Genomic DNA, 20470 nt, shown 5'->3' with positions numbered 1-20470 from the left:
GCCCCTGCGCCCACATGCGTCGCGGGCGGGCGGGCAGCGAGGGACTCCATTTCCCGCCGCGCCCCGCGGGCGCAGGCGCAGTCGCAGTCGCGGCTGGGCGCTGTGGCGGGCGGGCGGCCGGGGCGATGAGGCGGCGGGGCGCGGTGCAGCGGAAGGTGCCGTGTCTGTTCGTGACCGAGGTGAAGGAGGAGCCGTCGGCCAAGCGGGAGCGCCAGGTGGTCCGGGGCGGCACGGCGCCGGGCGGGGGGAGTCGCTGGGCCGGGCCCGGGCTCGGGCTCGGGGCGGGGGGGGGGGGGGTCGCTGGGCCGCGTCTGAGCGATATGTACGGCAGAGGTTTCTGCAGGGCTCCCCGCTTTCCGCGCGGGAAGGAGAGAGCCGTTTCGGCTCCGTCCCGCTCTTCTGCTGGCAAGGGGCGTCCGGGGTGCCGAGCCCGGTGTCGCGTGTGTTTTTCCCGAGTGTCGGCAGCGGTCACGCACGGCGAGGGATGAGGCCGCTGTGAGGGGACCGCCCTGGGAGCTTGTGTGAAACCGCCCTGCCGTCCCCGCCGGCCTGCGAGCTTCGTGGGGCGAAGCCAAGCGCGCCTCTTTTTTTTTTTTTTTTTTTTTTTTTTTGCTGTTGTTTTGGCACCTCAGGCTTCCGACGGAAGGACTCGTCGGAGGCTGCGAGACGTGGAGTGCGAGGTGAAAGCCGTGGAGCCCAGTCAGAGCTGTTTCTTCCCGAGATGCAGAAGGCAGCGTTGGGACAGGCTGGGGTGCCGTTCCCCTGCCTAGCTGTAGACCTCCAGCTTGCCTTTCCCGGTTTGAGGAGTGGCTCCTGATGCTGTCTGTCGGCTGCATCTGGGTGGCTTTGGCTCGCTGGTGTTTGCCTTCTGGGTGGCAGAGCTGAAACGGTTGCCAAAACGTCGGTAACTTAATTGTTTGAACTGCCGGTACCAACAGCATCTCGGTAATGGTCACGTAAGGGTACCTCCCTACCCTGTTGTTCCTTCACACAGAAAAAGCCGACAGGGGGTTAGGTCTGTAAGTGGCTTACACTATTTTCTGTGGTTTTCAAGGGCAGGCAAGGATACTACAGGGGGCGATGACTGCTAGGGAAGAAGGGGGGCGGCGGTGGCAACGGTGGCGGTGGTGGGAGAAGCAACGGGAATGTTTTCTCTCCCCCCGAATGTTTTCTTTTTCATGTAAGCTTCCTAAAATCTTCATATATGCCGCATCTGATTACTGAAATAGAAAACAGCCATGTAATGCAATGACAGCATGTAGAAGGTTCTCACTTTATGACTTCTGAATTCTGTTTTGAGGCTTTTTTGCCTCAGACAAGGACCTGCTTTGTGTTTTACTAGCAGAAAGAGACAGTGCCCAGCTCACAAGTCAAAGCTGGCTGGGAAGAGAGGAGGGAGGGGTGCTGATTATCCAGGAAAACACTGGAATCCAGCCACAACTGATTCCATGTTTGCAGGGAAACTGTTAGAGAAGCCCTGTAGAAGCCCTCCTGGAAATGGGGGCTAGCTGTGGCTGGATATTTGTTTCGGACCCCTGGATCACTTCTTTCTTTGCTCTTCTTAAGCAGAAGCGTGTTTAGTTGGCAGCACCGATACTACGTATTTAATGCTAGGATGCTTTTGCCACCTTGCATTGCACGGGTCTATGTATTGCACTAACATGGTGCTATTGACTTTCAGCTCCAAACTGCAAGCTCGGAGCAGCTAGTCATGGTGAATTGGTATTGCCGTCGTAACAGAGGAAGGCATGTCTCAAACTTTTGTAGCGTTGGACTGAGACCCTTCTAGTTTATGTGCACTATTTGCAGCGGAAGGCAAAGTCATCTGTAAATACTAATCGAGAATGGAGAAGAGGGAGAGAGTTTGCAAACAGATTGCCTTTGTTCTTTTGTCTTAGAGCATTCCCAGACTGTTGTGTCTTGAAGAAACAATGGTGTATTTCAATGGCATTAGAAATCAGCAACATAATGTGTAGTACTGGACTTAGAGAGGCCGGCTGTGAGGAGCAAGGATCCATGTGAGAAACAGCCATGATGAGGGTTTAAAATACCTGTCTTCTTTTCAGCCATTTAAAGTTTTGGCAACTGAAGCTATCACCGGGAAGGCATTAGAGGCAGATATATACAATGCAATCCCTACTGAAAAGGTGGATGGAACCTGCTGTTACGTAACTACCTATAAAGGTAATAAAGAAGATCTGTATGCAGATTTCTTATGTTGGCTAGAAGCCTTGTTTTACTTTGTTTTCACTTTTATTGTATGATCCATTGGATCACAGCTGTTGTGAATTTCTCTGTCATTAACCACCTTGACCGCAAAGTAAGAGTTACCATAAACATAGGAGGTGTTTTATAAAGTTGTTACAGATTTTACTGTCTAAAATACATGGAAGTCTGGTTGCAGTGAACATGCCAATCAGGGACCTATTCCAGTTCTAAAATTTCCTATTAGTAAAATCTTCCTTGCGCACTAGAACTTGTATAATAAGGGGTGTCTAATTTTCTTGGGGAGGATGAAAAGAAGTATGGAGGTTGGGAGGAAAGAAGACTGTGGTCGTTCATTGCATCACTGGGGTTCATGCCTTTACCTGAAATTGTAAGGAAGCTTTGTATTACACTAGCCATGATTCTACAAATAGATTTTTAGATTCATATACAGCAGTTAAATTATTAATTTAAGTAGTGTCTTTGGATATAAAATTTCTCTAGTGGCAAATGAGAAGGCATATCATGCCTTTTACATGGTTGATTTCAGTACTCTGCAGGGTGTGGTTGCCTCAGTAAACTGCTGATTTTTATCCCTTTGGAAACTCTAGGGCAACCCTATCTTTGGGCCAGGATGGATCGAAAACCCAACAAGCAAGCCGAAAAAAGGTTTAAACGATTCTTGTATTCATTGGAAGATTGCAAAGGTTAGTGAAGATTTCTTTCCTTCTTTTTGTCAATGTAAGTTATCCAGTTGGAAAAACACCTATAGTCTAACACAGGAAACGTCAGTGATCCTGCTTCAATTTTTCTTAATGTCAGTCTTAACTTTACTTCAAGAGAGCTTTAAACTAGAATCAATTGGGGGAGGGGATACCAACAGGACTGCAGTAGGTACGGGTTGGCATGGCATCACTGGAGGGTGGTGGTGCTAGTGGGAACATTAGCACTCCTCCTGGGAGCACTGAGGGCTCAGGAGCATATCTGAAATGCTTGTGCGCCACCACACGCAGTATGAGAAAAAAACAGGATGAACTGGAAACATTCCAGAGCTACAGTATCATTGGTATTAGTGAGACTTGGTGGATTGAGTCCTCTGACTGGAGTGCTGGGATGGAGGGCTACAGGCTGTTCAGGGGGGATAGGCAGGGCAGGCAAGGTGGAGGCCTTGCACTATGCATAAGGGAGAGGTTTGGTTGTACAGCCCTTAGAGTTAGTGATGATGTGGCTGAGGATTAGGGGAATGGAAAACAAAGGAGATAATGTAGTCAGTATCTGCTACCAATCGCCCAGCTGGGAGGTAAGCGCTGGTGAGTTATTCTGTAGGCACTCAGGATAAATTTCTGGATCAGTAGCCCTTGTCCTTATGGAAGATTTAAACTTCCCAGACATCAACTGGTAATATCATGTGGCTGTGACGAGCAGATCTTGGAAATTCTTGAAGTTTGTAGGAGATAACTTCTTGACACAGGTAGTCAGTGAGCCAACTAGGAAAGATGCCCTCCTAGACTTGCTGTTTGTGAATAGAGAAGGACTTGGGGAGGGGTGTGATGGTAGGTGGCTGCCTTGGTCACAGTGATCATGAAATGGTTGAGTTTAAAATTTTCAGTGCAATAAGAAAAAAGGACAGTATAATTGCTACCCTGGACTTCAGGAGAGCAAACTTTAAGCTATTCAGGGAGCTGTTTAGCAGAGTACCCTGGGAATCTGCTTTTGAGGTCTTAGGAGTCCACGGGTGCTGGTCAGTCTTTTAAGAACCAGCTTTTAGAAGCACAGGAGCAGGCAATTCCACTGTGTTGTAAATCAAGTAAGCAGGGCAGAACAGCACTTTGGCTGAACAGGGAACTCCTTGCGGAGCTCAAGAGGAAAAAGAAACTGTATGATCTCTGGAAGCAAGGTCAGGCTTCGCAGGAAGATTACAGAGCGTATATGCAGGGAGAAGACGTGAAAGGACAAAGCTCAGTTAGAGTTGAAACTTGCCAGTGTTGTTTCAGGTAACAAGGGCTTTTTTTAAGCCCTTGTATAACAGCAAGAGGAGGTCTAAAGGAAACATAGGACTGATACTTGTTGAAGATGGTCATCTGACTAAAAGGGATGAAGAAAAAGCGGAGCCGTCCAGTGCTTTTTTTGCCTCAGTCTTTAATAATACTGATACCCCCTGAATTGGAAGACCACGAGTGTGGGAACAGTGACTTTCCATTTGTGGATGCTGAAATTCTAAGGGACCAGCTGTTTCAGCTGCATGTTCGCAGGTCCATGGGGCCTGATGGGATTCATCCCAGAGTACTGAAGAAGCCATCGGATGTTACGGCAGGACCCCTCTCATCATCTACCAAAGGTCTTGGGAGTCTGGGGAGGTCCCTGCTGACTGGAAGCTAGCCAGTGTTGCACCAATCTACAAAAAGGGCGTGAGAGAGGACCCAGGGAACTACAGACCTGTTAGTCTAACCTCAGTTCCTGGAAAATATATGCGGAGGATAATATGGGGTACTATTGAAAGGCATTTAAGATTAATGCAATTATCAGGCACCGTCACCATGGGTTCACAAAGGGAAAGTCCTGTTTTAACTAATTTGATATCCTTCTGTGATGAGGTCACCCACCTCGTGGATGAAGGGAAGGTGGCGGATGTAGTTTTTCTGGATTTTAGTAAGGCTTTTGATACTGTCTCTCACAGCATCCTTCTGGACATGTGGGATAAGGGGGTTCATGGTGCACTAGGTGAAGAACTGGCTGAAGGACAGAGCTCAAAGGGTTGTAGTACATGGGCCTACATCTGGCTGGCGACTGGTCACCAACAATGTTCTCAGGGTTCAGTTCTAGGGCCAGTTCTGTTCACTATGTTTATCAATGATCTGGGTGCAGTAGTTGAATGCATTAGAAAGTTTGCCGATGATACCAAACTGGGAGGTGCTGTTGAGGTACAAGAGGCCTTGCAGAGGGATCTAGATAGATTGGAGCATTGGGCTATGATTAATGGGATGGAATTTAACAAGTCCAAATGCCGGATTCTGCACCTGGGACAGAGTAAGTCTGGGCACAGGTATAAACTGGGAGAGGAGAGGCTGAAGAGCAGCCCTGCAGAAAGGGATCTGGGGGTGCTGGTCGGCAGCAGGCTCAACAGGAGCCAGCAGTGTGCCCTGGCAGCCGAGAGGGCAAACCCCATCCTGGGGGGGCATCAAACAGAGCATGACCAGCTGGTCAAAAGAGGGGATTATCCTGCTGTATTCAGCGTTGGTGCGGTCTCACCTTGAGTACTGTGTGCAGTTCTGGGTCCCATGATTTAAGGATGTTCAGGTCCTTGAATGCGTCCAGAGAAGGGCAATGAAGCTGGTGACAGTGCTGGAAGCCACATCCTGTGAGGAGCAGCTGAGGACTTTGGGCTTGTCTAGTTTGGAGAAAAGGAGGCTGAGCGGTGACCTCATTGCTCTCTCAGCTTCCTGAGGAGGGGACGTGGGGAGGGAGGTGCTGAGCTCTTCTCCCTGGGGTCCAGGGATGGGACACATGGGAATGGTTCAAACCTGCACCAGGGGAGGTTTAGACTAGACATTAGGAAGCATTTCTTTACAGAGAAAGAAGCCTGACAGTGTTTAAGAGGCATTTGGGCAATGCCCTTAAGAACATACTGTAACTTTTGGTCAGTCCTAAATTGGTCAGGGAGTTGGACTAGGTGATTGTTGTAGGTCCCTTCCAACTGAAATATTCTGTTCTATTCTACTTCTCTTACTCTAGTTTAAATATAAGGTTAGCTATTTAGGTAGCTATGTTTTGATCTTGGTTACTTTTAAACTTTTAAACTACTTAAAGGCTACTATGCTTCTTTAAACCCCCTAATTGTAGAGTGCTTGAGTGTGCCAGATCTTGGTGCTTGTACAAAGTAACTGGGACTACTGTCTGTAAAACAAGGTTTAGATCAATGGTATTTTAATACTTGCATTGAAAGATGATCAAAACATAAAATTGGCTGACAGTTTGCCAAAAACCTAAATGTTACATTTATATGTCTAGAATTTGTTTGGAATGTTGAAGAGGATTTCAAGCCCGTTCCAGATACCTGGATTCCAGCAAAGGACATAGAGTTCTGTAATGGCAATCCTTTGCCAGATGAGAATGGACATATGCCAGGTACCTATGATGCAGCACAGGTAAAATGGGGGGGGCGGCTTCAATTTTTGAAGTGAAATAGAACTAGTTCCAGAGTTAAAAGTAGTAGTTAACGTACTTAAAGGGCTTCAGCTGAAGGCATAGTTGTCACATTTGCATTCCTCTGAGATACGACACAGTTTTTCTTGTTACTCTTTCTGTTTGTAGTTAACTGTGGGTTTTTTTAATGCATGTACAGTTCTAGTATGCATTTGATAACTTCAGAAATTTACTTTGGTAAAATGCAGTGTTTTCTCATAGGTTGGGTGCCTGTGGAGAAAAATAGTAAGCAGTATTGCTGGCACTCTTCTGTTGTAAATTATGAGGCTGAAATAGCGCTGGTATTGAAACACCATGCTGACCCAGGGCTTCTGGAAATCAGTCCAGTGCCGTTATCGGAAATTTTAGAACAAACATTGGAGCTTATTGGGACTAATATTAATGCAAATCCATATGGTAAGTTTGTATGGTCTGTTCTTAAATACATTTTTATTTAGTGATATTTTTCAGTGAAAATGATGCATTTTCTTTGTATAAGTTTGAAAAAAAGGTTCTAAGGTAGCAACGTAACTTTTTTAGAAAGGAGAGAAAGGGCTAGCTCAAAAAACACTTACCAAAAATACCTCAGAAAGCCGAGTTGTCATGAGAATGTTTATGTCTATTAAACCTCTTTCCACCTGTTCTTTACCAGTTACTACAAAAATGCTTTGCTTTAGTCTTTCAAAAAATATTTTGACTGGAAAAGTTGTATTAAATATTACTGTTAAAATATTTTTTAAGATTGACTGTTGGTACCTTTTCTGGACTTTTTTTACTTGCTCTTTTGATGCTGTTTAGTCCATTAAAGTAGAAAATTTTATTCAGCCTTTTTTTTTTTTGAGTCCTTGGAGTTAGTCATAAGTTGCAGTTTTTAAATTATTAAATATTATGTATATTTTTTTAAGGAAATGTAATTTAAGCTAAATTTTGGTTGTGGCTTCTCCCTTTAAAAGCCTTATAACAGAAGAAAAATTAGGTGTGAGCAAAAGTGAGTTCTAGCTTCTGAGCTTTGCTGTTAGGATAACTTGCAAGGATGGATAGGAAAAATAGTAGTTCCAGGTCTAAGCATTTTCATAGAATGTAAAGGAACTGCAATTAAAAAAAATCTAATAGCTGTATTCTTAGATGAAGATTTCTGTTGAACAGTCAGTGAAGAGGCAACACATTTGTTAACAACCTGGCTTCACTATTAATCCATGTTCCTATGAAAATATGCCAGATTTTCAGGAACTAAGATGTTTGTGCTATGGATCATGATCTGAAGCCTGAAGAACTTAGCTAGTAGCTTTATGGTTACTGAGGAGGTGACCACAAGGACAAAAGCAGACAAATGTATAAATCTCTATGTCATGTTTATTTTATGTAGATAAAAAGTTATATGAGGAGGAGAAAGCTACATTTGATGCTTAAAACCATATTTAACTGTTTTTTTAAAGGCAGGACAATGTTGTAGTATCTAATAGAAGTCTACCTTTATGGAGTGCTTTTAAGATAGCTGTAATAACGAAAGTGAGGAAAATCTTGTTATCATATGTAACTAGCAGGAAGACTTTTGTTTCTTTTAACATAGGATTAGGAAGCAAAAAGCAGCCTGTACATCTTCTTGTACCACATGGAGCATTTGAAATAAAGAATCCACCTACTTTGAAACAAACTGACATAGTGTCTTGGTTTGAAGGCTGCAATGAGGGTAAAGTTGAAGGAATTGTGTGGCACTGCCGTGATGGGTGTTTAATCAAGGTAAATATATAGACAGGCATGTGGAAACCACTATAATAATTCATAATATGTGAAGTATTGTCAGGTATTTGTTTTTTATCTTGTTTTCCAATTTCCTTAGTAGTAAATGTTCCCCTAGCAAATCAGGTGACGGTAGAATTAGTCAAGCCAGTGAATCACTACAATGACAACGCATTAAACTTTTTCATTATCTACATTATGCTACTAACTTAAAGTAATTGAGAGCATAAAATAGTATTTTCTTGCCTCCCTGTATAGGAATCACTTAAGCTTTAAAATGTTAATTCTTTTATTTAAAAAATTCACTTCTTGTTAATGTTGACTTACAGAAGAAGTATTGTTAGTAAGAATGTGATTTTTGATTAATTAGCAAGTTTATGTTATTTCTGAAGCTGTGGAGGACACCTTGGGTCTCATTTGCCTTTTGTGCTTCATTGTTACTCGTGTGGTTCAGGTGACTGATTAATGGTTTTAAGTAAGTGCCCTAATACAGAGGAGCCTAGAATTAAAGCACGCACCCACACCCCGCAAGTTGGGAACTGTTGGGCTACTATATCAAAACCTCTAAACTGATCTTACTTCTTTTTATTTTAGCTCCATCGCCATCATCTTGGTTTACACTGGCCACTTGCAGAGACATACCTGAATTCTCAGCCTGTTGTAATTTCTTTTAATAGAACTAAATATGACTGTGACTTTGAACCAAAGAGTTTGTTTCACCATTTCTCAAACTTGGATGGTCAAAGATTTGACAGACTCAAAGATATCAAGTTTGATGCTTGAAATGATTTTTCTCTTTTAATTAAGTTAATTGTTTTATGTATGTGCTGCGTTCCTCTTACTTGTGTCTACCACAGAACTCTTCACAAATAATCTTCTAGCTTAGGCAGCAGGCTAGGTACTGTATCATTTTAAGTTTTTCCAGAATGACTGATTTTATATAATGAGAGATCTGACACCCAGAGCTGAGATCTAGCTTTCAGCATGTTTATTTGAGTTCTAAAAAATCCTTAACTTCTGAAGCCATTTCTGGAAACTGTTATAATTAAGTGTAAGAAGTATGTTGTCTAACACTGGCTGGTCCTAATAGCTTAGCTAATGAATGCAATCAACTGTCAAAATTCCATAGGTTGCACTTTTATAAATATAATTATTTTGACACTGTTATATGTATGATTCAGACTTAGTATCTACTTGTTTCATAACAGTAAAGGACATATTTCAGGTGGGACCAGAATCAGTCCTGAAATTTGATATTTTCTTTTTTTTTAATTTTGGGGGAAAACTTTTCACTGTATTATTGAACTGGTAAGCTGCAGCATTATGCTATTACTTGAAAACCTAATTAAGCTATATTCTACAGGTACTTCCACTATTTTGGGACAAAAAGAGTAAATAATATTAAGTATACTAGTTCTATTTTGGAGATGCGTAGTAATTAGAGAGATACATGACTTGGCTTAATATACCCATTTTCAGACCATCTCAATTAGGAAACTTCATCAAGGGCATATTAAGTAAGATGGCATATAAATAATAAAGGTGAGAAAGCATGATCATTTGAGTTGGCTTTATTTTATCTGTGCTATAAAAGTATACATCCAGCTATATAAAGTATACAAAATGAAAAATCATTTATCTACAAAAATACCATTAGTTTGCCTGAAATACTATAACTTTATTTTCAATTCTTTGTTCTTGGATTTTCTAAAATTGAGGTAAAAATAACCAGGGATGTAAGAACAGACATCCAGCATGCTGACCCTGAGTCCATAGTTTAAGAAGTGTGATAGCACGAGACAGCAAGAACAAATTACATATTCTTATCGATCTGGAACTTAGCACACTTAGCACATTTTAAGAGTTTCTCAATTTTAGGGTAAGTCCAAGGTTTCAACTTCACCTGGCACCTGTGTATTACCCATCCTACTATTCTGAATTAAAATATTGCAAAGGTGTTGGGAGAGGTAAAACTCACTTTTATTTTGACTGGTGTATATAAATACTGACCATAATCTGTTGACTAATCCAATTCTGCACTCTTAGGTATGTGCCAAACTATTGTAACTTTAATAGACTTGTATCATTCCAAGATAAAAACAGACAAATAAATCAATATTATGTAACTGCACCAGAATTTATTTTCTGTACCAATACTGAGGATACTAAACATTAGTCTAATCAACAGAAACGTTGCCTGGACTATCCACTTGAATGCCAAACTCTTCAGAAAGCTGCTTTAATCTTTCTTCTAAGATAATATTTTTTTTTACTTCTTCATTGTAGTTATATTTCAGGTCCTCAATTTCTTCAAAAAAGGAAGGGTCAAAGTTTTCTAGTTCTCTTCTCAGCTTTTTTGTTTCTTCCTATTAAAAAGAACAAAGGAGTACCACCTTTATCCAGAACTTAGGAAATACACATCAACAGCAGCTTTTTTTTGCCTTTTTCTTAGGGGGCTAAATGATGAGAAAATAAGCATGTTTTCCAGAGACACAAAAATCTACCCACGAACAGCACATTCACTAACAACAAAATAGGCTTCATAAAGTTAATGTTTAGCAATTGATTTTGTCATTAAATATTAGTTTAGGTATTAAATAGCTCTTTCTAGCTTACCATAATTTTGCTCATTATCTTGCCTAGGATGATCCTGGCAACTCACCTTTAATTGCATTTTTTCCAACTCTGAGGCTTTCAACTGTGTCTGAAGGTCAGCTATTTCTGTCATTAACTTGTCATTTTTATCCTTCTCTACAATATCATTATGTCCTGCAAAAATAATGATAATTTGTTATGAAATTTAAGGTAGTGAAAAATCAATGACATGAGTAATCTTGTTACAGTAACTGCATCTCTTGAAAGCTGAAACAGTTAAAGCGTGTAAACCCAACTGGGATCAACAACCACCAAAAATTCAAGTCATCTGGGCTTTTCTTTAGTTCTTGTACAAAGTAGGTGGTGGTGTCTTGTTCCCGTGATCGAATGCAGTACTCCAGTGGCCAGTGTATTAGCACACTTCTGAGAAATATGACATGTACGGTTTCTCTGAATTAAATGCAGGAAATTTGGAAATAACATAGTATAGGGATCTTATTAATTGTATTCATAATTTCAAGAGGGTTGTTGTTTTGGTTTGGTTTGTTTTTTTTTCCCAGTCACGGCGATGTGCTGCTCTCCAGTGCTCTGCTTTTCCTGTGGGACTGATGCCTGCTAAGTCTTAAATCATTCACAGAGCTGGTATCGGGAAAGAGACATTCTCTAGCAGCTTGGAAGCCAAGGCAAAAGGGGTAGGCGAGAGGGTTTCAGTGAATGACTGACATCTTGCAAGCAGTCTTTTGAGGTTTATAAAGCAAAGGGCGGCATGAACTATGCATCTTCTTGGAGAGGGAAATCTTACAAAGATTACAGCCCCTTGTTCAAGATAATTAATTATGGAGATTTTTACTAACACTTCTCTATAAAAAGCTTGTATAAGTACTCAAAAATCCAAGACTGTAGTCTGCTCCAGTTTACAGTACTCTGGCGTAATATAATTCAAACAATTCCATAGGTTTATTATCATTTTGTACACACATATTAAGTAAAAATAGTTTTAGGCCTAAACTACAGGAAGATCTTTATTTTAGGTATTGAAAATGATTACCGGCTGCAGGACCTTCACTTGTATATGTGTGTACATGGTGCTTATAATCTTCCACCTGGTGAGCTAGTTCTGCTTTTTCTCTCTCTAACCGATTATTAGTTAATCTGGAATATAAAACAGTTTTAGAATAATTTAAAAAAATATTAAAATATTTTTGAATATAAAATATATAACTAAAAATCGCAATGGCCGTTTCCTGATCATTCTTATTTCATGTATATTGTCTGAGGTATTTATTTAGTTATTTAAAAGTACATTACCTTAAAAGCTGAAGCTCCCTGATGAGGCTTTGCTCTGTCCTTGCACCTTCAGGAAAGTGTTTGTGAAGCTCAACCTTAGAAGAAAAAGTAAGAAAGTTTTACTGTTGAGAACAGTATCCGTGGATAATGCAGTTCAGATGGAGTTCTCTTTGATACAGGATTAAAAAACAAATGAAAATAATACTAAGGATATAACTAAGTACTAGATTATCACAGAAAAAAACCCATGTTCATCTAGTAACAGTTTCCACAGAGCTAATTATCTACAGCCTTTTTAAAGTTAGTATACATCATTGCTACATATTTCACCAAGGGTGAATAAAAAAGTATTCAAAAGTTAGATTTACAAAGAAAGTTAAGACACATAGCTAAATTAGTATAATTTATACACATGCTTAAGGAAGTGATATGCCTAAATCATTTAAGTGCTTTAAAAATACTACTGATGTGCTTATTTGCATACCTAGGTGTCCATGTTCCTTTTTTAACATAATATGAAAAACCTGTGATTTTGCCATGAAAACCCAGATGTGTGTATGTTGACTAGAAATGACCTGCAGTTGTTAGAACAGGTCCCTGACCAGACAAGGCATTGGCCTCTGGAAGTGCCTTTCAGTAGAAGATGCAGGAGCAAAACATTAGTGGTTTAGATGTGAGACTACATACAGTTTTTGAATGCAGTGACAATTTATAAATTCTCGTAAGGCTATTGTTAGTGATAGGCTTCTGTTCTATTATTACCTAAAACAGTAAGGATTTGGTTTTTTTCATAATCTTTGAAATGTAGTTAACCATGACCACATCCCTTCATCAGTATTTGAGACACAAAAGAAACTGGAAAGTGTGTTGCTCCAGAGTATTTCATTAGGTGATATTAATTTTATCTCTCTGTTAATTTTGTTGCTGGTACACACTTCACGTTAATAATGCTGACTTTAGAAAAGGGAAAACAAGCAACAACTAACAAAATAACTGCTTTATAGGACTCAATTCCAAGTTCTATTTATTGAACACATTTACTTGCTTACATAATATATATGACTTCCTATATTGAAAGCTGTGTAGTCGATACCTTACACTGAGGATGGCCAGTACAAGATGCCTGGGGAGAAAACCATGCACGTATTAATAAATGAGAAGATGGAAGCTAATCTAGGTGGATGGTCACAGGGCTACATCTGGGGAGTACTTAAAGTCCAAAATTTGATACATCTTTTCAAGGGTACCTGAGTTTAAAATTCATCAACTCTTCCATGTGTGAAATAACATTTGTAAGACTTATTAGGGACTGCATGTAAGAGGCCATATGGGAAACAGCCATGAAGATCCCCTCTAGGATGGCTAAGTCAATCCCCCAAAAAAGACCTGGAAGGAAGAGGGAAGTCCCTGCAGCAAACTTGCTCTGTGGAACAAGCTAGAAAGACTTTAAGACCATTTGAAGCATCTGTACCTACAGGCTTTCATGGGATCAATGAAACTATAATAAACCCTACAGAAGAATACAGTAGAAAAAGATTAATTTTCCCCTAAGACAGCGTAGAATAGTCTATGACTATATTGATAATATGTGGTAAAACTTATTAACTGGCTAAAATATGTAAATGTACAATTAGGGCAACTAGGACTGAAAAAACCTATAAAAGCATGGATTAGAGAAAAAAATGTACTCTGCCAATATAGACATTAGAAAGAAATTAATTAATATTCAGCAATGTATTCTCAGAGTCATCTGGCTAAATTTTACTCACTTGTTCTTTTAGATCTTGTAAGTTTTTATCAGCCTCATGTTCACGTGCTGTTGCTTCCTGAAGCAGCCGTTTAAGGTCAGCTATGCTTTGGGTTTTTTTAGCAATATCCATTTCCATTTCCTTCATCTTGGTTTCATGCATTCTGGTAGTATTTTTATTTAGAAAAAGATAAGAGCAAAAGCTGATATTTTGAAGAAATAGAGATTAAAATATCTTTAGGAGATTAAATGCCATAAAATACACCCTAAAATATGTTTGAGGCATTGGCCTTGAAATAATCACTTGTTATTATTAAGTAATTATAAGTGAGCTGAAAGAAGCATAATGAAAAATACATTTTTAATCTTAGAATAAAGGCTTTTCCAAATGTTACACCTTTGTGGATCTTACTTTGTGTCTACATTTCATTAAAGGGGGGACTGGAATCTTTTTATGGTATTGCACATAAACCCCAGATTACCTCCTGTTAAAAACAGGCACATCTCTTATTGATGTAGAGTGCACATTGGTCAGGTCTTACTTCAGTGTCATACCTTTGACAGTATTTTTCTTATGATTTAGTAATTTATGGAAGATAATGTACTGAGAAAAGGGCTAATACAGATACAGAAGATGCAGACTCCAAGGGCAAAAGTGTTCCGCAAGAAATTACGTTTACCCTAGAGTGACAGCAGTCTGAGGAGGACTGTATTTTGCTTTGAGCCATACAAGGCTACAAAAAGGTTTTTGTAGAATCATTGAAATGTTGGTTGGAAGGTACCTCTGGACATCATGTAGTCCAACCTCCCACCTGAAGTGGGTTTTCAGCTAGCAATACAATCTCCAACATCCTGCTACCTGCCAAAGAGCCTTCCGAAAGATCGCTTGGATGACACCTTTGTCTGCCCTATCAAATACTTTCTATTACCACGTACATGCTTTGGAAGATGTACTGGTGAGGTGGATTGCATGTTAAAGTGCCCCAATGAGCTCCTCTAGGTTAGTAATGTCTTCATGTTATTCATTTACTTTAAAACCACGTTAAAGTAAATGCAAATAAAAGTTTTTATTCACCAGTTGAAATAGGCAAATACAATTAAGCACAACCATGTATTTTGTATCTATCTATACACAACTACCTTTCTGTATCAACTAAACAGAACTAAGTAGAAATGTTTTTCAAGGAGATGAAGAACTAAAAAAAACCCCTATATTCAAACTACTGAGCTGATATGCTACCTGTTGAGGGCCTACCATCTTCCCTGCATGTTCCTGTCCTCCTCCACCTGTGACTGGCAGCCAGTTTTACCGTCCTTCCTTACGCTAAATACGGCTGTCATCTGCCCTTGCATAGAGACATTTTACCTCACTACGTAGTTAGGGGAAAGGTTAAAAAAAAGGAATGGCTTTCTTGAAGTCCCAGTGAAGTGAAATGGCTCAGCAAGGAGTCAGGGAAGCACTAGAACTCCCCCAAGGGATCCTGTGGGAGTGCAGGACTGGGAGGTGGGTAAAATCTTGGGCATCAGCAGATAGACTGTTCAACAGTGATCTGACCGAAGCTGAAATCAGACAAGTCTCTCTCCTGTCCATCTCATTTTCTGCCCCAATAAGGTTGCTGTCAGAGGTTCTGGTTCTGTAGATACCTTCCATCTCTGTTTACAACTATTAAAAAGTACTTTTGCAAAATGTCGTCTTATTTCATCCTGAGGTCATCCAGGAGTCCAGGACTAAGTATTTCTTCCAAAAAATTTGCTCTCTTCCATCCTTATGCAGGACACAGGCTGTTTATTTCTCTTAATAGCATAAGCATTGTTTCATTTTCTCATCCTTTTCTGAGATACAGCAGTACAAGAGATGATACCCAGTTAAAAACCCTTGCCTCAAGAGGGTTAAAATTCTCCTTCCTCGTCCACTTTGATGAATCACAGGCATATTTCATGTGAATGTATCTTGTATCAAACTTCATATTCTATATCAATCTGTTCATTACTAAGCATGCTAGCATGACATATAACTAGCATCTCTGTGCATAGCTCATAATTGAAAACGGGTGTGATAGTAATGCTTTTTGGACTGGCAGTGGTTTTGGGGTGACTGTTTGCCAAAATCATTTCTGTAAGCAAACCACAAAACACAGAACTAAACAGCTTGCTTCTAGCAAAGGAAGGAATGCAATCAATCAAAGTTGTTCAGGCTATAGAGTCAAGATCTACAGCTTGTATAAGTAGGTTGCCATAGAAAAAGCATCTGAACTAATTGCGGAAGTACAGATAAATTAAAAATATATACCTAAGTTGCAAAGCAGAAATCGGTGTCATAAAACTGTTTTCTTTAGTTTGTTCCACACTGAATGATGCAAGTGATGATACTTGAATTTTGTAACAACTGATAGGTAACTTTCAGATAACTTATTGGTAAAGATTTGTAGACATTTACTATTATTACCAAACCAAAAATCATTTTTGATGCTGATTTCACAGTCTGAGTTTCATCTAAAACTCCAGAAATGGTGATTCTCACACTTCATTTTATATATTGGAAAAGATAATCCAGTGCTAGTCTCAGAGCTTTTCTCCTTCTACAGATAACAGAATCAACTGGCTGACTGCAACTAGCTTTCAGGGCCTCCAGAACACACATGAAGGATCTTTAGCTATGCCTACATGTCCCAAGTAGTACAGAAATCCCAGTGGGTTTTCTAACACAACCTCTGCACATGCACATGGTTAAATGGAGATTCAAATACAGCCAGGCTGGAAAACGCAGGTTGCTGGGTTCCAGTTTTTGTTTCAGATCGTCATCCATGTGGTAAGGTACTAAAATACTTTCTATGTTCAGCAAAAATACCGACATTATTCCACAAAGCACAAATACAATACATTTAAGCAGGAAGGAACACAAAGTACTTCCTTTACCAGAACTACCCAGAAGTCTACAGCTGATCTGAAGAAGGGAGGTTAAGTACCTGGCTACTGTATAGAAGCAGAGAACAAGGCCAGTACTTAAGGACGCTAGATCTCTGCTGGATTCGTATCAGAGACCCATATACTGATTCTACATACTAATACGGAATCAGAAAATAAAATACGGATAATATAAAACTGTCTTCAAAAGAGGAAAGAAAAAATTAGAAAAATGAAAGTCTAATTTGTTTGCTAATATTTAAAGAGAAATTAACACTTCTGTTTATCTTCCTTACCTCATTCTCAATTCCTACCTTGTTGTAACAACGGACTTCCAGCTTTTGCTGTCAGCTCCGTCAGACTGGCTCTCAGCCAAATTGAGCCTCTTAACGGTTTCCTCCAGCTGTACAGTTAACTTCTCATTTAATATCTCCAAGTTATGCTTTGCTATTCGTAGCTTCTCTCCACTGTCAGCTTCCTATCATTCAATAAAAACAACAAAGGTTTATGGAATACTTAACCTCACATGAAGCACAGGATTATCTAAAATGGTGGTGAGATAAGGTCAGTGCTGATTTAGAGGAAAACAGTGCACCCAAGATCACTAGCACTACAACTTCCAAACTCTGTCTTGGGCTGCTCCTTGGATGTCTCCTCTCCACACAGGACTAAAAATTTTGTCATAGCAATATCAGTGCTTAGAAAAGTGTCCATTCCATATCAACCACTTTAAAAAAAACAAGATACTTACCACAACCAATAACTAATGGAAATAAAGGGATGCATTACAATGATCATACCTTTTTCAGTTCTTTACGCAGCCTCTCGTTTTCAGTAATGACTTTTTCCATTCCTTTGGTTTTAGATTCATAACGCATACTCAGCTGGCCCCCCAGATGAAGTTTCATTTTTTCTATTTCAGACTAAATAGCAAACGGTTTGTTAAAACACATATACATTGCTTAGTAGAAAATTTCAGATTTCCATTTTTAAAGCACAGCGTAGTTACAGCCATCTAGCACAGTGAACATAACATTTCATCACATTCATTTCATCATATTTATGTATATATGCATATATACATAAATATAGGTATATATTTTATATATACAGAGTACCCTTACATAAATCATGCAGTATGTTATGCTAAAATGAAGTTTTGCTTTTCTGTTCTACACGCTTCAGATTTGGTATTTTTAAAACACTTTTGTGTCAATCAGTGTCAACAATAGGTTTGCTGCTCCATTTGCCTGCTAAAATGCATATAAACTGTTATCTAAATGTAGTTACTGGAGATAAATCAGTACCTTTAGCCTCTCATTTTCCTGTTCAAGACCAAGTAATTTCTCATTAGAAACCACAGCTGGAGCTTTTTTCAGCTCTTCGTTTTCTCTTTGGACTCTCTCTACAACTTTTTTCATCAAACCAATTGTTTTTTCCAATTCTGGGACTGTCTTTCCACTTCTACCAGCCTATAGAGAGGGAAGAAAAAAAACTGCAAGGAAGTAAACAGTTCATCTTGACATTCTGAGATACTCCAAATCTTTATTGCTTATTTTCCCATTGAAATTTATATTTATAAAAAAGATGTTATATTTTGGTGTGACTTGAACACTAAAGTTTCTTGCATACTTAGCTCCCCAAAATGTTTAGTGATATATTCACCCCCACCCCCAAAGTCGTCAGCTCCTTCATTTTCTGTGTTACCCAAGAAAGCTGCAGTTAGTCTCAAAATCTGCTGTACTTTATGAACTAAACTAAAACATAGGAAAATAAATCAAAGTACTACTTTATTTTTTTAGCTTTTCTTGTAGAACAATTCCCTGATCCAACAGACCATGCAATTGCTTGAAAGCAAATACTGTCTGAAGGGAAAAAAAATTTTTTTAAAATGGCTGGGAGCTTGAGGGAGGAAAAGAGGGCCCTTTTTTAGCAACCATACTTCTGCTGGATTAAAGTGACAGAAGAACTGCATCTTAAAGCATGAGTAAATCTTCTCCCTTTCCCAAGGCATATATTCTCCTTGCAGAGTGATAAATAAATAAATAAATAAATAAATATGGAGAAAAAAGCTTGTAATTTCTCCATTTTAGTTCTTGCACTATGTTCATTTATCAGATAGAAAAGCTGTTAAAGGGTCTTCACATGCATTTATTTTCTCATTATCTTTGTAGCAACTGTTTTCCTCAGCAGTAATAACTTAAAGATGCTGCTGTTTCTAATTCTGGGCCCAAGTACCTCCTTTTCTTTCTGTTGAGGTAAGGAACACAGTACAGTGGAAAATCCGGAAGATTTTACTCCCTGGAGCCCTACATAAACCTATACAGTGACCAAGTTTTGGAAGTAAAAATGACTTATTCTTTCTTCTCTAAAATAACTGGAGGGATTAGGAGGTTTGTGTTGGTACACAGCAGAATTAAAGAAAAACCTCTGTCAGATCTTGGTGCCTGGAAAGGGAGGAAGATTTAGAATTTGCTGCCTCCTCAGAACCTTTGCGTGAAACAGTTCTATAAACTGAATTTCCTTATCCAAAAACTACCACTACATTAGAGACAGACAGATACACAAGCAGTCCATGCAAGGTACAACTAGAAGAATGGGAAATACACAAACTTTTCCAGGTACCCAGAATTAGAACTCATTCTCCTTGTATACTGAAAGAGCTATGAAGGCACTTAAGAGCTTTTATTAAGTCAGCTTCCTCTGAAAGGTCACACAAATAGTTTGACAGGTTAGTGGCAAGGGACATATTAGGCAGTACTGAAGCCTTTTTTTCCTTTAACTTCTGTAGTACTGCTCTATTAAAGTAGCTGACAGTAGCTAGGGTAAAATTTAACTGTGTCATCTTGCATAGTACAAACAAAAAACTTCACTAACAATAACTTACACTTTTTAACATCTGCATCAAATAAAATCCTATCTTTTAAATCATAAAGCTGTAACTGTATTACACATTTACCTAAATACATGAATATAATTTTCATTATTAGGGCTGCAACTCCTATTTTTTTGTACAAATATGTTTCTGAAGATAACTTTAATCCAAATGACAAAATAAGGCCATGATTGTGCAAATATTTAATAATAGTGTAGCTCTAGTCCTTCTAATGGTCCTATTAACTGAATGTCATTCATTTATAATAGGACTTTGGCAATAAAATAAACAAGTAAGAACAATTCCTTTTTGCTTTTGGTTGATTCCAAATAATTTAGCTTTAGTAAAACATTGTGCTTTTTTGTATTTCAGTTTCATTTAATTATGATGAAAAATGCTGTTACAATACTCACCCCTCTAATGCTGCCCAGCTTTCGTTCAACATCTGCTTTCTCTTTTTTGAGAAGTTCACACATTTCTTTTAAGTCACCTACTTGGTCCTAAAAAACCAAAGTAATAAGCAACTTATTTAGATTTCAAATTGAGGTTATCAATAACAAAAATACAGTGGGTTTACTTTGAAAAATGTAAAGAAAAAGCAATTTCCCATCACAATGACATTTTTCATCATTTTTACCAGCCATTCAGCCTTCTCATCTTCCATAAAACCATTAAAAACTTACAGTATGTACAGAAAATATATCAATTTTTTTTTAAGCAATCCCCTAACCTGTGTCAGGGTAAAGGGTACTAAAGGTAAGAAGATGTTACCTTTAGTCTTGGCAAATCTTTATTGGCCTGCTCTAGCTGGAATCTTAGCTCAACATTTTCAGATGACAATCTTAAATTTTCCTTTAAAAGCTCTTGTCCTCTTTGATATTGATCATCTGATCCTATTCCTGATGTCTTGAGAAAACAGAGGGGAAAAAAATTAT

At 39.1% G+C, this 20470-nt stretch overlaps 2 protein-coding genes across 6 annotated transcripts in view; one reads left to right on the top strand and one right to left on the bottom strand.

Moving 5' to 3' along the window:
- The first annotated feature begins 63 nt into the window (after nucleotides 1-63).
- On the top strand, nucleotides 64-10258 carry RLIG1 (RNA 5'-phosphate and 3'-OH ligase 1). Its single transcript, XM_069773453.1, has 7 exons — nucleotides 64-215; nucleotides 2067-2184; nucleotides 2817-2912; nucleotides 6214-6330; nucleotides 6610-6804; nucleotides 7958-8127; nucleotides 8722-10258. The coding sequence occupies exons 1-7, from the start codon at nucleotides 126-128 to the stop codon at nucleotides 8908-8910; spliced, it is 975 nt and encodes a 324-aa protein (XP_069629554.1). The 5' UTR covers nucleotides 64-125; the 3' UTR covers nucleotides 8911-10258.
- Nucleotides 9683-20470, bottom strand: part of CEP290 (centrosomal protein 290) — a 55617-nt gene continuing 44829 nt past the window's right edge. For all 5 annotated transcript variants that reach the window (XM_069773443.1, XM_069773446.1, XM_069773447.1 and 2 more), the window contains 10 exons: nucleotides 20307-20441; nucleotides 19949-20035; nucleotides 17968-18132; nucleotides 17461-17583; nucleotides 16975-17138; nucleotides 13779-13920; nucleotides 12031-12104; nucleotides 11771-11874; nucleotides 10790-10896; nucleotides 9683-10493 (listed from right to left, as the gene is read on the bottom strand). In XM_069773443.1, coding sequence (XP_069629544.1) covers nucleotides 10305-10493; nucleotides 10790-10896; nucleotides 11771-11874; nucleotides 12031-12104; nucleotides 13779-13920; nucleotides 16975-17138; nucleotides 17461-17583; nucleotides 17968-18132; nucleotides 19949-20035; nucleotides 20307-20441 — 1290 coding nt within the window. In that variant the 3' untranslated portion in view covers nucleotides 9683-10304. The remainder of the gene's footprint in view (nucleotides 10494-10789; nucleotides 10897-11770; nucleotides 11875-12030; nucleotides 12105-13778; nucleotides 13921-16974; nucleotides 17139-17460; nucleotides 17584-17967; nucleotides 18133-19948; nucleotides 20036-20306; nucleotides 20442-20470) is intronic.

The sequence above is a fragment of the Haliaeetus albicilla genome, chromosome 28 (genome assembly GCF_947461875.1).
Source record: "Haliaeetus albicilla chromosome 28, bHalAlb1.1, whole genome shotgun sequence".
Taxonomy (NCBI): domain Eukaryota; kingdom Metazoa; phylum Chordata; class Aves; order Accipitriformes; family Accipitridae; genus Haliaeetus; species Haliaeetus albicilla.
Note: the sequence above shows the minus strand (reverse complement) of the source record. Positions and strands in the feature narration are given on the sequence as shown.

Bases quoted from the DNA above. Each gene is read 5' to 3' on its own strand.
- RLIG1 (XM_069773453.1), top strand. From the start codon at position 126: ATGAGGCGGCGGGGCGCGGTGCAGCGGAAGGTGCCGTGTCTGTTCGTG. The intron at 216-2,066 runs GTGGTCCGGGGC...TCTTCTTTTCAG, and splicing joins CGGCCAAGCGGGAGCGCCAG to CCATTTAAAGTTTTGGCAAC. The intron at 2,185-2,816 runs GTAATAAAGAAG...TGGAAACTCTAG, and splicing joins TTACGTAACTACCTATAAAG to GGCAACCCTATCTTTGGGCC.